This window comes from Saccopteryx leptura, chromosome 1, assembly GCF_036850995.1.
Source record: "Saccopteryx leptura isolate mSacLep1 chromosome 1, mSacLep1_pri_phased_curated, whole genome shotgun sequence".
Taxonomy (NCBI): Eukaryota; Metazoa; Chordata; class Mammalia; order Chiroptera; family Emballonuridae; genus Saccopteryx; species Saccopteryx leptura.
Genome location: NC_089503.1, coordinates 287759130 through 287773473, shown reverse-complemented (window position 1 = coordinate 287773473; position 14344 = coordinate 287759130). Strand labels below are relative to the sequence as shown.

General features: G+C 39.3%; 1 protein-coding gene across 2 annotated transcripts in view; it reads right to left on the bottom strand.

Moving 5' to 3' along the window:
* Positions 1-13189, bottom strand: part of LRP6 (LDL receptor related protein 6) — a 147203-nt gene extending 134014 nt beyond the window's left edge. For both annotated transcript variants that reach the window (XM_066355551.1, XM_066355552.1), the window contains exon 1: positions 12792-13189. In XM_066355551.1, coding sequence (XP_066211648.1) covers positions 12792-12846 — 55 coding nt within the window. In that variant the 5' untranslated portion in view covers positions 12847-13189. The remainder of the gene's footprint in view (positions 1-12791) is intronic.
* Between the last annotated feature and the right edge of the window lie 1155 nt (positions 13190-14344).

The following is a 14344-nucleotide window of genomic DNA, read 5'->3' as shown; positions in this document are numbered from 1 at the left end:
TCCTAACATGCCAAGGTTGAGGATTCAATCCCTATTCGGGGCACATACAAGAATCAACCAATGAATGCATAAATAAGTAGAACAGCAAATTGATGTCTCTCTCACTCTCTCTCTCTAAAACTAATATATAAAATAAAAACTAGCTCTTTTATATAAACCATCAACGAGTTGTAAAGTTCAAACTGAAGCTGTAAGCTCTCTACCTGTGTCTATTTGTACATTTTCATGTTATGTGTACATGTTATGTACATAAAATATTTTACTATCACCAGACAGTATTACCAATTATAATTTAAGATTATAAAATCCCTTAAAGGAGTTCTGATTGACTTGAAGATAAATGAGACCTCACATAAATTAAACATTGCTAGGATTTCTAGAAAATTAAGAAAATTAAACATCTTATGCTTTCAAAATTATCTTTATAGAAACTAACCCAAATGATCTAAGAGTCCAAGTTAACATACATTTAAGTAAATTAAACATCTTATGCTTTCAAAATCATCTTTATAGAAACTAACCCAAATGATCTAAGAATCCAAGTTAACATACATTTAAGTAAATCTTTGGCAAATAAAAGTATCTGATATCACTGTTTAATAAAAAGTTATGTCTTTTGAGTTAGCAGCATTAAGTATAACACAAGCATATATTTTTATACTTGAATATGTTCTTTCTAAACTTTTACAGGGTTTAATGATAGAATAAACTAGCATTAAACCTACATTTGTATTTAGCCAAGTTGAATCATTATTCTGACAAACTTTACTTCAACAGTAATTATGTTTATAAGCAAACTTGAAGATAGTTTCCAAAATATTTTAGTAACTTAAAACCTTAATTTGTGCTAAGTGAATTCATAGATATTCACAAAATATCTAGGTCATTTCAAAGTAAGACAGAACATTGAAACATAAGCGCTTCAATTTCATATAGTTTTTTGCCTCTTACATTTATGGTAGCAAAATTCTGTATATATTTGAGCTAATGAATGAACATACCTGTACTCATTTTTGCTACAGTGAGAAGTTGTAGTATCAGGAAATATATGGCAATAAAAACTTGTGTGATGTACATTCCTAAGCTGTGTTATACACCAGTCTAGTGTATAACAGTTCACAACTGTCCACCTCATAGTTTTTTCTCTGTAAACTAGTATATATTGTAATTATGTTATAATATCACCTGTTAATGAGACTCGACTATGAAAAATAGCGACAGAAAAGAACAACACGGTATGCAAGGTACGTAGGATGTGTTTTTAAACAGGAAAAAGCAAACAGTCCTAAAGTAAAATGACTTAATTCCTCCAGAATGAGAAAGGAAAAATGTAGGACAAAACCTGAATGGATATAGAAAGTCATAAAGAGTTCATGAAAAATGAATTTTGTTTGTTGTGGTAACAGCCAGCAAAGATTTGATGAGCTTATTTGTAAGATTGTCAAAAAGCACAGAGCCATCATAACGTCATGGTACAATGCACTGCTTACACGTCTGTGGTGATGCTGGTGTAAACAAACTTACTGCACTGCCAGTCATATAAAAGTATATCACATACAATTATATATAGTACATAATACTACATAATGATAATAAATGACTGTTACTAGCTTCCATATTTACTATACTATATTTTTATCGTTATTTTAGACTGTATTCTCTAATTATAAAAAAAAGTTTGCTACAAAACAATATGCTGTTACACCAGCAGCAGCCTCTATACATGTTTACTACTTGTCTTGATTGCATCATTTCTCTTGTGCTTGATTTAATCTCATGTTTTGTACAGTAACGCCCATATAGGCTTATATGCTAGCAACAGCCTATACCAGTGATTTTCAACGTCTCATGGCACCCATAAACTACTAAAATTCTGCAGCACACCAAAAAATACATATTTTGTCATCTGAATAAATAAATAAATAAAGGTGTAATTTCAATTCATTCATACTGGATGGCTTTGTGTTGGCTGTCATTTTTTCCCCATTGATTTGAGAGAGAGTGAGAAAGAGAGAGGCATCCACTGATTGTTCCACTCAGTTGTACCATTTAATTGTGCACTCATCAGTCACTTCCTGTATGTGCCCTGACCAGAGATAGAACCCATGACCTCCTTGCGCCAAGAAGCTCTGTCCACCGAGCACCCTGCCAGGACCTTGGCTATCATTTTTTTATTTATCCAACGGAAAAGAGTTCCATGCCCCTGCCTAAACAGTCAGCTTTTGCGTATTTTAAGAATGCTTGCAGCACACTAGTTGAAAATTGCTGGGCTACACCATTTAGCTTAGGCTATACCATCTAGGTTTGTGTAAGTACACTCTATGATGTTTGTACAATGACTAATAATGCACTTCTCAGAACATACCCTCATTGTTAGCAGAGCATAACTACATAAAGTCTCACTTTTGAAAGAGCTAAGTAAGGTTCACTACTATAATGTTCCTCCCTATGTAAATTTTTTAAACATTTTTGACACTTTGATTATATAGGTAGCCAAGCATTTTTTCTCATTGATCTTAATCAAACTTCCTGACTTTTGACATTTTGTCTTTTCAAAAGCAAATCCTAAGCAATGTCTTTGCACCTACAACTATCTTTGAAATTTCCCAAAGAGTCCCTAAGGTTTATAAAGAATTTATTCCTTCACTTGGTAAAAAGGCATTAAAAATAATTAGGTTTATTTGATCAATGTTATGATTTGCATGGAAAGCACTGACATATCAGAAAAAATGCTTAGCCTCCCCTCGGCTAAATCAGTATGGGTAAAATATTAATATGATTATTACAGAAATTGTATGTAGTTCCTAAAAATTTATCAATACTCTGTCTATGATATGTTTCTATTTATCAAGAGTTCCAGTGCTGCTTTGCCTAATATTAGACAACAGTATAATATCACAAGTCATAATTTCAGTTATATTTTTCATATTTATGTTCACGTGGTCACAATTTGACTTCTTTAATGATTCTCAACTGGGGGTTCACATCATTTACTTTATGGAATGTTATACAAATGTTGAGGACTTACTTCAGACATACTCTTCTTTAAAACAACATTAATCATCGTATTTTGTTTCAAACTGCTTTGGATTGACATATTTTGGTTTGTAAGTCACAAAAAAAAACAAATTTCCTTGTCAACTGTATTATTTTACTATAAAAAATTCTCATCAGATATTTCACTTTTAACATTACAAGTAGTAAGTTAAATGCCACAATTTTAAAGTCTTTTGTCACCTAGAGATAAGTTTTTTGGTTTGTTCTGATGTTTCCCTGAAAGTGCAGTGCTAAATATGACCTACAGGCAGGGTCCCGGCCTTCAACAAAAAAAAAGAGCTGTTGAAAAATAACTATACCAGGTACTCTTGAGCACAAGCTTCTGATGGCATCACTTAAATAAATAACTTAGAGGCTATCCCAGTCAACTGAGCCAGGAATCCAAAATACTAGTGGAGAAGCAGAAGGATTCATGAGACTGCTAACTCAAGATCTAGCAGAACAAGAATTAATTACATAGGACTGAATAAAATGATGAAGGATGATTATGGGTTTTATTTAAAATATTGCTGATGCTTTAATGTCCTGTTTTTGGGATATAAGGAACCCTTGTCTCTTTTCTCTTAAGCTATCAATAACTCATTTACAATTTCAGTTAACTTTGCTTTTGTAAACAAAAATAAAACATTTATCTTTCTCTTCCTGCCCAACTCCTCCATAACTCAAAGATTCTTATTGAGTATTCACAATGTCCTGGCATACAATATTTGCATAGGTTCAGTAAGAGTCTGTCCTCCTAGTTGGAAACACTGGCTATGCAACAAAGCCTTTGAATAGAATGTCATATTTGAAAGTGGTGCTCATTTAATCAGGTATGACCAGACACTTTTAAGGAGCTATGGTTGACTTTATGAAGCCAGTGCTTTCTTACAGCCCTTGTGGTAAAACTGGACTGTACCTGGCTTACTGAGTTCCCAGCCACAGAGCTGAAGTAAGGTCACTTCTGGACTTCTGGGCCCAGAAATCCTCAAGTATTATGGAAACCTAAGGAATTCACCCAAATCAATAGGTACGACAAGTGAAACCTGATGGTGATTTCTTAGTTTGGCTTTCCAGCCTCAACAGGCTTTTAAAAGTCCAATCTAAAATTTCTTATAAAAACTTCCAGCAAAGCAAATGTAAATAAAAGGCCTACATAATCAGGACAAATGTAATGAGACCAACTCCACAATGACTCTTATTTTATCCCATTATGAACTAAATGTTTCTGTAGTCCTCCAAAATTCATTTGAAACGAAACGTTACCTCCCCGTGTGATAGTGTTAGAAGGTGGCACGTTTGAGAGGTAATCAGAATTTAGGTAAGGTCATAAGGGTGGAGTCCTCATGAATGAGATTGATTAGCACCCTCATAAGAGTCAAGAAAGAGTTTGGGGCCCTGGCTGATTGGCTCAGTGGTACAGCGTCAGCCCGACATGTGGAAGTCCTGGGTTTGGTTCCCGGCCAGGGCACACAGGAGAAGCACCCATCTGCTTCTCCACCCTTCCTCCTCTCCTTTCTCTCTATCTCTCTCTTCCCCTCCCACAGCCAAGGCTCTATTGGAGCAAGTTGGCCCAGGCACTGAGGACGGCTCCATGGCCTCCACCTCAGGCCCTAGAATGGCTCTGGTTGCAAAGAAGCAACGCCCCAAATGGGCAGAGCATCAGTCCCTAGTGGGCATGCCGGGTAGATCCTGGAAGGGCACATGTGGGAGTATGTCTCTCTGCACCCTCCTTCTCACTTTACAAAAATAAAAAAAAATAAAAATTAAAAAAAAAGCTTGCTTCCTCTCTCTGCTCTCCTCCTTGTGAGGACACAGAGCTCAGCAGTTTTCAACACAGAAGTGGATTCTCACCAGATCCTGACCATTCTGGCACCCAGGTCTTGGACTCCAGATGTAAGAAATAAATTTGTTGTTTATAAGCCACCCAGTCTATACTATTACAGCATCTTGAAATGAATAAATTATATCCCTAATAATGACAAACTTTGTTTTAAGCAACAGGGAGATTGACCAAGTGCTCACAATTGCCTATTACTTATCCACTGACTTGACTTGACCAAACTTTATTCAGGCTTTTCTTCTCTCTCACAATCCCCTAAACTTTGGCTTGCCCTATGTTTAAGCAAGTACATGTAGCACTTTTTCCCTTAACAGTTCATTCCAAGCATCAGCTGACCACAGAAAATAAAAAATTCCAGTTTACCCTGATCATGCAATCTGCTAACCCTCACCCACTTGGCCCACACTCCTACAAAACTCCAGCTATCCCTGTTTACCCTTCTCTATAAAAGAAGTATTTTTGTGCTTGATTTTGAGATCTGCTGGTCAGAGCATTTTCCCTATTGCAATAATCCTTCTGAACAAAAGTATTTACCTAAATCCAGATTTGTTATTTAACAGTACTATGACAAATTTTGCAAACTCCAAAATTACACTAACATTTATTTTCCTCTATCAAAAGTGATTGGCACCATTTTCAAAATTAGGAGCATACAGAAAGTACTGCATATAAAATTTCTGTCCAGACCAGCAATCTGGCTTTAGGTTAGCCAATTATCTTCCTAATTTATAAAACAAAAAAATTGAGCTAGGTAATTTCTAATATCCCTTCTGTCCTAGATATAAATTTGGTAAGAAGGTTTAACTGGGACAGAGCTATTCACAAATCAATACACAGAAATGATACGCTGGTGAACTATGGAGTGCTTCCCCAGCAGAAAAACAGGAACATAGATTTTTTAAGTCTATTTCTGTAACTCCAGAAACAGATTTTAGAAGTAATTTCTCAAGATAAAAATTCCAATGATCAAACCTACACTCATTTAAAAGTACTTCATTTATCCATACAATGAAATATTATTCAACCATAAAAGTGAATGAAGTATTGATACATGCTACAACTTAGATGAACCTTGAAAACATTATGCTAAGTGAAATAAGCCAGATACAGAAAGCCACATATGGCATGATTCCATTTACATGAAATGCTCAGAATAGGCAAATCTATAGAAACAGAAAGTAGATTAGTGCTTATCAGAGATTGGGGGGGAAAGGGGAAATGGGAAGTAACTGCTAAGGGGAATGGAGTTTCTTTTTGAGGTGATGAAATACTCTGCAATTAGATAGTGGTGATGGTGTAAACTTTGTGAAAATATTAAAAACAACTAAACTGGGCACTTTAAAGTGAACTTTATGGTATGTGAATTATATCTTTTTTAAAAAATGGGTTAAAAAAAAGTACTTGAGCACATTAATTCTATTATCAATGCAATAGTTATATCCTAAAACCAGAAAACATTACATAATCCACATTTCAAATTCAACCAGTTATAAACATGCTGGTTTATTAATCCTGATTAGTATAGTTTTTCCTAATTTGTACTTTAAAAAAAAAAAAAACTTTATAGAAGTTAGAAATTTACAACTTAACCATGTCTAATAAATGATTTGAGACAAAACACAAACTGAAACTACAAATAAAACTGTATAAATATTACGAAAATTCACAGCTTTTTATATTGTTTTAAATATAAAATTTAGCCTGCCTAGGTGGCGGTGCAGTGGATGTCACAGAGCCTGTGACATAGAGGATCCAGGTTCGAAACCTTAAGGTCACCAACTTAAGCATGTGCTCATCATCTGGCTTGAGCAAAAGCTCACCAGATTGAGTGCAGGGTCGCTGGCTTGAGCAAGGGGTCACTGGCTTGGCTGCAGGCCCCCAGTCAAAGTACATATGAGAAAGCAATCAGTGAACAACTAAGGTGCTGCAACAAAGAACTGATGCTTCTCATCTCTCTCCCTTTCAGCCTGTCTGTCCCTCTCTGTCTCTGTCTCTCGCTAAAATATATAGTTTAGAATGCCTAATATGTGCAAAGCTCTGGTACATCGTGGTATATGAAAGAAAAAAGTCTATTCTTAAAATACCTTATCTAACAAAGGTCTGTTGTCTTCACTGGCATAAATCAAGAAACTGTTATAAATAAATATATAACGTGTAGCAAGTTCATGCTAATGAAGTTCAGCTGTTAACTTTCTCCCACTTATAAAATAAAGTATCTAAATGATATATAGACATACATAAATTACACCTTCCATAAAGCTGGCCAATAATGAGGAAGACTCATATCCCTAAATCCTTTAATTGATGTGGTTTTAGTCCAGGAGTGATATAGTGACAAACCAAGGCCAGCAAAGAAAATGCCTTCGTGGTCATACACACATTATTTGATAAAGGTACAGTTTACCAATATCTGGGTAACTATTTTCTTGAAAAATGACTATTGCTGACCAGGTTCACCTCTGCATTTTTTATTTTTACCAAGAATCTAATCAGTAACTTTAGACCTGGTATCAATTAATAACTTAAGAGTTCACTTAATTTTTTTTGCCTGAAAATATAATTTCCCTTTGCTTCCCCAATATCCTGGCCATTCTAAGCAAGGTTTCACAGAAACAAAAATTAGCAAGTCAATTTATAGCTGAAGGATCACAGCACTGAAGTACCAGTAATTTTAACCTAAAACGGTGTTCAAGTTGCAACTCTTTTGAAGGAGGTAAAATAATAGGTAGTAGCTATCATTTAGACTAAAACAAAACAGAAAATATCAAGAGTCAAAAAGGTTAAAAACCACTGACCCAAAAACTATTGACTATCTAAAACAGTGGCTGGCATTAAATGTTTTCCTGAGTGTTATTTCTTTTATATTTAGTCATGTTAAATTATAGCGATGAATTATTCAAAATGTACTACTGACTGAGAACTGTACTATCCATTTACAAACATTATTTGATCAGTTCCCACAGTGATCTTATAAGGTATTCCCATCTAACAGGAGAGGAAACTAAAGCTAAGTAACTTGTCTAACGCTACATAAAGTGGTAGATGGTTTGAACTTAGTTTGTCAACAAAACCCATAGCTTTCTACCATAGTACCCACATTAATAATCTCAATATAAATTTTCAATAAAATTTCTATGATGAAAATGAATATTTTCAGTTACCCATGACCTGAACAGAACTATAACCTGTATTATTTTTCCATTATGTTCAAATTTAAGTTCGCATAAAGTATTTTCCATTTATAAACCTCTTTACAGTCTTTTTTGATATTCAAAAAATGACAGTCATTTCTGATGGCCAAAGCATGAATAACTATACAAAAACACTATTTCAGTTCAGCAAATGAAAAAAACCTCCAATTAAAGCAAAAAAATAAATTAAAAATGAGAAAAAAACTGAACCACAGGAAATCAGTTATACCTGGTTGTAACAACGAGCTGAAACCTTAAATTTTAAAATCAGTTAAATTATTCCCTATGACCAAACCTATAGAAATCAAGTAAGTAAGCAGTGATGACAGTGTCAGATTCAACTACTGTATATGATACTGTCATGAAATATCACTTCATATGTATCAACCCAATCCTTGAAGAGTAATCTAGGCCTGACCTGTGGTGGCACAGTGGATAAAGCATTGACCTGGAACACTGAGGTCGCTGGTTCCAAACCCTAGGCTTGCCTGGTCAAGGCACATAAGGGAGTTGATGCTTCCTGTTCCTCCCCACCTTCTCTCTCTCTCTCTTTCCTCTCTAAAATGAATAAATAAATTTTTTTTTTTTTAAAAAAAGGGAATTATCTCGTCCAGGTTCCCTTCAGATGTGTTGCCTGGAACAAAGGTTCAATGAAATGTTAAAAGGAGGCCCTGGCCGGTTGGCTCAGTGGTAGAGCATCAGCCTGGCGTGCAGGGGTCCCGGGTTCGATTCCCGGCCAGGGCACACAGGAGAAGCGCCCATCTGTTTCTCCATCCCTGCCCCTCTCTGTCTCTCTCTTCCCCTCCCGCAGCCAGGGCTCCATTGGAGCAAAGTTGGCCCGGGTGCTGAGGATGGCTCCATGGCCTCTGCCTCAGGCGCTAGAATGGTTCTGGTTGCAATAGAGCAACGCCCCAGATGGGCAGAGCATCACCCCCTGGTGGGCATGCCAGGTGGATCCTGGTCAGGCGCATGCAGGAGTCTGTCTGGCTGCCTCCCCGTCTTCAACTTCTGAAAAATTTTTAAAAAAAAAGTTAAAAGGATTGAAAGAAAAAAATTTAATTGTCAAATCTGGGAAATACTGGATTAAATAAAATTAAAATTGGTCTTTCTATGGGGGGGGGGATGTCTGAGCCCTTAATATGTAAATATGAAACTATGAATCTCCAAAAGATAGATTCATTATCCTAATGAAGAAAATAAGGTGTACAAAGATTAAGTGACTTATCCAAGGTCACACAGCTAGCTAATGGCAAACTTAGAATAAGAACCTAATTCTCTTGATTCCCACTCCAAAATTCATTCTACCTCCCAAGACTTCATCATACCTGATTTTTAAAAAAAAAGACAAAAAACAAAAAGCTTTTCCAAGGGTCACTTCTATAAAAATATAAGATGGGAAACAACAGTGGCTTGTCCTGACAGTATTTACCACCACCCCACCAAAACAAATAAAAAATGGCAAGTAGCAAAGATTTTTTTATAAAACAACAAAAAGCCTCCTCAAAGTAAGGTGGGACATTGTATTTACAGATTATACACACTGATGTACTCCAAAACATATATTCTTATAGAAATATTTCCTCTAGAAAATCAGAGATAGAATCTTTTCTAATCAGTACCTGGATGGAACTAAGAGAATGGAATAAATAACAACCTAGATTGTGAGGTACATCTAAGCAGTGACCATGTTTATTTTGTTTAGTAATATACCAGAGCCTGATGGACAGTAGGCATTCCATACCTATGGGTGTGTTTGCTGAAAGAATGAATGATAAATCCCTGCTCTACAATTAGCTGTAGGATATTGATCAAGCTATAATCTCTCCGAATCTGGGTTTCTCCATTTGCAAATAAAGTGGTTAGACCAAAATCCTCAAGATCTCTTCTACCTTTAAGAATTCATTAATCTTACACAAATTAAATCTCAAATCCCCAGCATCTAAGGATATGTCCACAATCAAAAATTATAATTAAAAAAATAACATTTGCAGATCACTTTACAGTCATTATTTCATTTAATATGCCCAACGAACCTGCAAATTAGAAAGATATTTCTACCCAGAGAAACTGACTGACTAAACCAGAAACACAGAGTTATTAAGTAGTGAAATGCGGAATTTAAACCCAAGATTTTAGGATTGAAATTTCCCCTTCTTTCCATACACTTCCAATGATAGGGATGGAAATAGCCTGGACAGTGACAACATCATTCCCAATTTCAGCTACTGACTTAACAGGGCTACAGGACAAAAGGTCTACCACACTCTCATTCTCCCATCTTCCCAATGTTAAAGCTTCAACTCTTCTGTAAATAAAAATGACCTTAATGCAACAAATTAATCATATTTTTCTCCTTAGAGCCTAAGGTTAACTAATATCACTACTATAACAGCAGATGACATTATCAAAGAATGAAAAGACTCTAAATTATGAATAAAAATCTTTTGCATCAAAAGACAATTTTAGCCTGACCAGGCGGTCGCACAGTGGATAGAGCGTCGGACTGGGATGAGGAGGACCCAAGTTCGAGACCCCGAGGTCGCCAGTTTGAGTGCGGGCTCATCTGGTTTGGGCAAAGCTCATCAGCTTGGACCCAAGGTCGCTGACTTGAGCAAGGGGTTACTCGGTCTGCTGAAGGCCCACGGTCAAGGCACATATGAGAAAGCAATCAATGAACAACTAAGGTGTCGCAATGCACAACGAAAAACTAATGATTGATGCTTCTCATTTCTCCGTTCCTGTCTGTCTGTCCCTGTCTATCCCTCTCTCTCTGACTCTCTGTCTCTGAAAAAAATAAAAAGGCAATTTTAGTTCTCTCAGATCCTGCTAAATTCAAACACCTTACACCATTATTATGCTACATTTAAAATGAAGACTCCACTTGGAAACTTTGCTAGTGGAAATGAGGCCGTTTAAACCATTAACTCTTAGGTCTTGTTACAATACTACCATACTTCAAAACATTACTTCAACTGCAACTTCTCTTAATTTCAGTGGTAAACAAACCCAACTCTAGGCTCAACCTGGGGTTAATCTAAACAAATGGCATCTACATCACCCTTGCCCTGCAAGAAATACAACTGGGCAACCAAAAGCATCCTGGGTTATGGATTTAAATTTCCCCAAGGCTTTAACCCACATTTGTTAAAGTTATTAACTTTCTATCTTAAAATATATACATACACAATACCAAATATAATTGTTTCTCACAGCTATGGCAAAATCCCCTTTCAACAGCAAGTAGACTACACTAAAATAAACATATACTTATTAAACCTCTCAAGTATATAACACTGCATTAAATCCTCTGCCAAGAAAATTAAATGAGCATTATCTTTCTGGGATTTACATGTAGAAACAGACTGGAATATGCGTAGTGAGTCCTAATTATTAAGTGTAAGTAGATATAACATGGGAACATAGTAATCCTACAGAAGAGTCAAGAAAAAAATTCTTCCTCCAAAGGAAAAAAAAAAAAGTCACTCACACTCATCTAAAATAAATATATACACCCAGAAAGGCACACCTAGCTCATTTATATCACAAAATTGTTAGTTACTATCGTGTTCTGTGAACTTCAGTAAGTCCTCAGAGTTTAGCTTGTTAATAAGCCAACAATCTCCACTGACTCAAGAGGTCCCATACCTGAAAAGAAGTGAGCATGAACACAACTGAGAAACTTACTAAAATCAAAGCTACAAGCCATCGCAACTGCTGGAAAATGCTCAACAGCATCAGACTCATTGCCACTTACTTCAACACTGCTAAGTTTGAGAAAAGCTGTTGAAATTTTGCGGGACAAGAAAACCTTAGTGAACTGTCACAAAGTAAAAATCACAGCCTATGTGACAGCTTTCCAGGCCAATTAAAAAAAAACAAAAACAAAACCACAGGACCATCGAATGCATGAGATTCTTAGAACAAATTCTCCAGAACAGGCTAGGTTATTCACCCAAGTGCCAAGCAGTCGCCTGGGGAGTGCAGCAAATGATAACCTAGGTCCCAAAGACAGGCTCCTTTTCACACAAGGATGACTTTCCCAGTCAGTGCCAACTGTACACTTGCATGCTCCGAAAATAGGGGCAAGTCCTGAACACCAGGGATTACAAGGGCAACGTTTTCCATTTTGTTATGGGCTGACGCTCAGAAGAGCCCCAATGCTGAATCGCTTGACCTATAACCTCGGAGTCACTTTCCAACTGTGCTCTCCCCCAGGATCATTATATCCCCAACGGAAGCCAATTATTAGTTGTAACAAGGCCTGGAAAAAATAGTAAGAGGACTCTAAAAGTTCACATAAGAGACACAGGCAAGTGGGGGCTTCCAACGTTGCAGCATCTTGGGTTTAAATACTCTAAAAGCCAACATATATACCAAGACACTTCTCCCTGAGGACCCCGGGCAAAAAGGGACACACACAGACCGTCAGTCATTCCGACAGCACGGGGCTGCAGGGGTTCACCCGGACCAGGAGCCCGGATCGAGGCTCCTACACGCCCAGAAAGGTCCGGGAACCTACGCAGGGGTCTGCATTGTGGCCGGGCGGAGCGCACAGCCCCTTCTCCCGGGCCCCCTTCTCTCTCCTTCCCCACGACCAGGCCTCTCCTCGCTCCTGGTTCCCTTTTCTCCCTCTCTCCCCTCCCCCCCCCCCCGACACACACAAAACAAGGCCACCTCCCCCCCAAATCCCACCAACTTTCCCGTCCCCCTCCTCTTCCCACCTCTCAAGAGCACACAGAAACTGCAGGCCAGGAGGCTCCTCAGGACGGCCCCCATCTTCCCTTCTCGCGTTCTCTTCTCTCACCGGCGAGGGGCAGCCCGAAGAGGGGGAGGCGAGGAGCCCGGACGGCCGCCGCAGCGGCAGGTCTGCACGCTCATGCTGCCCAGCTTTCCGGGGAGAGAAGAAAGAAAGGGGCACGTCAGGGCTCAGCGTGCGCCTCCGCCGCCCTCTCTACCGCGCCGCTCTGGCCGGGGCTCGCGCGACGCCAGCGTCTGCTTCCATCCCGCCGCCTCCTCCCCCGGCGCCCCGCTTCCCCCGCGCAGTTCCTCATTCAGCCTCTTCCTCTCACGCAGCGGCGCAGGGATACGGTCCACCCACCGCTGCCACGGGTCCCCGCGAAGGTCTCCCTGCGCGCGGCCGGACCCCCTCCCTCGGCGCCGCCTCCTGTGCGGTTCCGAAAAGCAGTGGGGGCGGTGCGCGCACGACCTTCTGCTTGGAAACCCCGGGAGATCAGCTCCACAAGCAGAAGAGAGCTGAAGGGAAAGGCCGCCCGGCGGCCGCATTCCAGTGGGATTCTTTCCCAGGCCGGCGGCTTCGATCCTCCCCGCGGAGGGCGTGAAACGACGTCGAACAACATTGGTGCCGGCGTGGTCGGGACTACTTTCTGCGGCTTGGCCGGCCTGCCGCCTGCTTCGCTCTTTGTGCGGCTGCCGCCGGCCGGGCCAGGTGGGTCTTCGGGTCCACGCCGGCTGCCACCTGGGCCGGGGTTACCGGGGACAGTGGGCCGCAGGCGGCTGAGCTGCGGGTCCACGCTTGGAGCCACACATGTCCCCCACATGAGGCAATGAGCTCAGTCTTTAGAGTTGGAAATTAGTGTAAGCATTTGAAGAAAAAAATAAAATCCAATGCTACTTACACCGGCTTTAAACGTGGATCTGGTGAAGGCTGTTCAAACGACGACTCAAACTGAGATTTTTTTTTTCCTGGCTTCCCAGAATTCTGCCCCCGGAATTAAGTCAGACTAGAAGTAAAGACTTCTAAACCGGCAGATAAAATTCCGAGATAAATGTGTCAGCACCTAAGACACAGCAATGGGACAATTGGACAGGACTGTATTTGAGACTTGACACGTTGTGTTTACAATGACTGGCATATTTGGATGATTAGTTCTCAGCTTGAGGAAAGGATTCCCCAGAATCTCAGACTTATTTTGCACAGTCAGCTGCTCCTGCTGCACCGGGCATTGAAATTACGTGGCTGCCGCAGTCTAGGAGGGCACTCTAAACCAGAGTTCTCTATAATGGAGCCATCAGGTCCATTTTGCCCAGCTGTCACAAGCCCTTACCTGGGGACACAAGGGCCAGGAAAAGCTACTCTAGCAATGTTACTAGTATGTCGTTGACACTGGATTTCACCAAGTGCTAACACACACATCATATATATTTGACACAAAACTACCCTGGGGTAAGGTGACCAATCGTCCTCCTTTAGGGAGGACAATCCTTCTTTTGTAAGTTCCATCCTCCCTCCAAAAGTGTCCTCCTACATGTCCTC